The 1,774-nt window shown below is 31.8% G+C and overlaps 1 protein-coding gene across 4 annotated transcripts in view; it reads left to right on the top strand.

The window, feature by feature from the left end:
* Positions 1–1,774, top strand: part of Erbb4 (erb-b2 receptor tyrosine kinase 4) — a 1,194,626-nt gene that overhangs the window by 626,834 nt on the left and 566,018 nt on the right. For all 4 annotated transcript variants that reach the window (XM_029569917.1, XM_029569919.1, XM_029569920.1 and 1 more), the window contains exon 3: positions 906–1,092. In XM_029569917.1, the coding sequence (XP_029425777.1) occupies positions 906–1,092 (187 nt within the window). The remainder of the gene's footprint in view (positions 1–905; positions 1,093–1,774) is intronic.

Genomic DNA, 1,774 nt, shown 5'->3' with positions numbered 1-1,774 from the left:
ATATGAGTTTCGAGTTTAAGGAGGAGTACAAAGATAAAAGTTTGGAAAGCAACAAACAAACCAAAAACAAAATAAAGGTCTGCACATTATGGCATTAAAATTGAAAATAATTTAGGTGAATTGTTGCTGAAATAATACTAAATACTGAGTGTATTTATATTGTTTTATGGTTTTAAATTTTTTAACATGAATTTTCTTAACAGTTATGATGAATATTTTAGTGAAAACTTATTTTAGATGATGTTCAAAACCTTTTTAGAACAGACTTTTATATTAAAATGTCTCAGGACACTCATTAACTTGTTTTATAGATGATAAATTTAAACAGTAAATAATAAAAATAAATATGTTGTAAAGAATTTAGAAATAATAAACAGATTTCAATACATTTTACATATAAATTTGTAACCCAGAGAGATCTAGGGCTAATGTTTGACAAGTGTCGCACTAACCATCAATATAGACATTTCAAATCTTTCCCAAAGTTTACAAACGAATACAGAATCTTTCTCTCATGATTAACTTGTCAATGTGGGTCCTCATGTGTAGCTTGGTTGATACTTCTGGGTCTTACTTTATTGTAGTCTCTCAGTGAATGAGACCCTTATTTTAACTGTATTAACACCGCAGGTATAAGGAATGACTCATAAAATGAAATCCATTACTTTATTATATGCACCATTCATGGCTTTTAAAAAGAAATACCACTTTTATTTCAAATGAGATGCTAACCCTTTGTGATCCTCTATTATTAATCTAATATGAATATGACTATTGTGTGGAAATTAATATATTGAATTAAGAGCTGAAAATTAAAGAATTCATTTTTATCTAAATGACTGTATGCTAGAACTGACTAGTTAACATCAAGTTTTTAACAATGAAAATTCTTTGTACTTTTCCAGTCTATTCGTGAAGTCACAGGCTATGTGCTGGTGGCCCTCAACCAGTTTCGTTATCTGCCTTTGGAGAATTTACGCATTATCCGTGGAACAAAACTATATGAAGATCGATACGCTTTGGCAATATTCCTAAACTACAGAAAAGACGGAAACTTTGGACTACAAGAACTTGGATTAAAAAATCTGACCGGTAATAAAAGTTCATTTATGTTATGTGTTGTTCACAGTGTGTATGCGCATTTTCTGTGGCGAAGAAGGTGGCTCCACCATGTCTAAAGTCTTCAATTTCATTCGCTTTAGGAGAAATGATGCCCATGATGCCTTTACTTTTATTTACAAATTTTGTAAGTGTTGTTTGAAAGATAGCAAAATATTGTATCTCTCCTGAACAGAAGTACACTCTAAAGAAATGTTCAGTGGCTGGAACGTGAGATAGCAAGCAGGTTTAAGAATGCTGTGCGGTGGTCCCAGGTGAACAGTAGACCGTATTATCAAACCTCAGTGATTACACCACAGTGCTTGTCCCCGTTAGAGCTCAGCAGTGCCCAAGATATCGTATTGACTTCAGCTTATCTTTACTTTTGTGCACAATCACCTTAATTTTGGGGAACACATATAATGTATTGAATTTTCATTTATTTTGTTTAGTAGCTCACCAAATATCATCAGTAATTCCCAGAAGTTTTCTGTCTCCTCTGATATTTTCTCAGTTTTGTAGATACAAGGTACCAGTAAACTAGAATTATCATCTCACCCCAAGAAAACTTTATAGGAATTGACATTTACTTCCATTCATGTTTCATATAATTCATAGTCTGATGAAAATCGTTTTTAAACAATTATGAATTTTATAACATATACCCATAGCTAAA

This window comes from Nannospalax galili, unplaced genomic scaffold (assembly GCF_000622305.1).
Source record: "Nannospalax galili isolate Female #2095 unplaced genomic scaffold, S.galili_v1.0 scaffold281, whole genome shotgun sequence".
In the NCBI taxonomy this organism is placed as follows: domain Eukaryota; kingdom Metazoa; phylum Chordata; class Mammalia; order Rodentia; family Spalacidae; genus Nannospalax; species Nannospalax galili.
The sequence above is the reverse complement of the archived record's forward strand: the minus strand, read 5'-3'. Positions and strand labels throughout refer to the sequence as shown.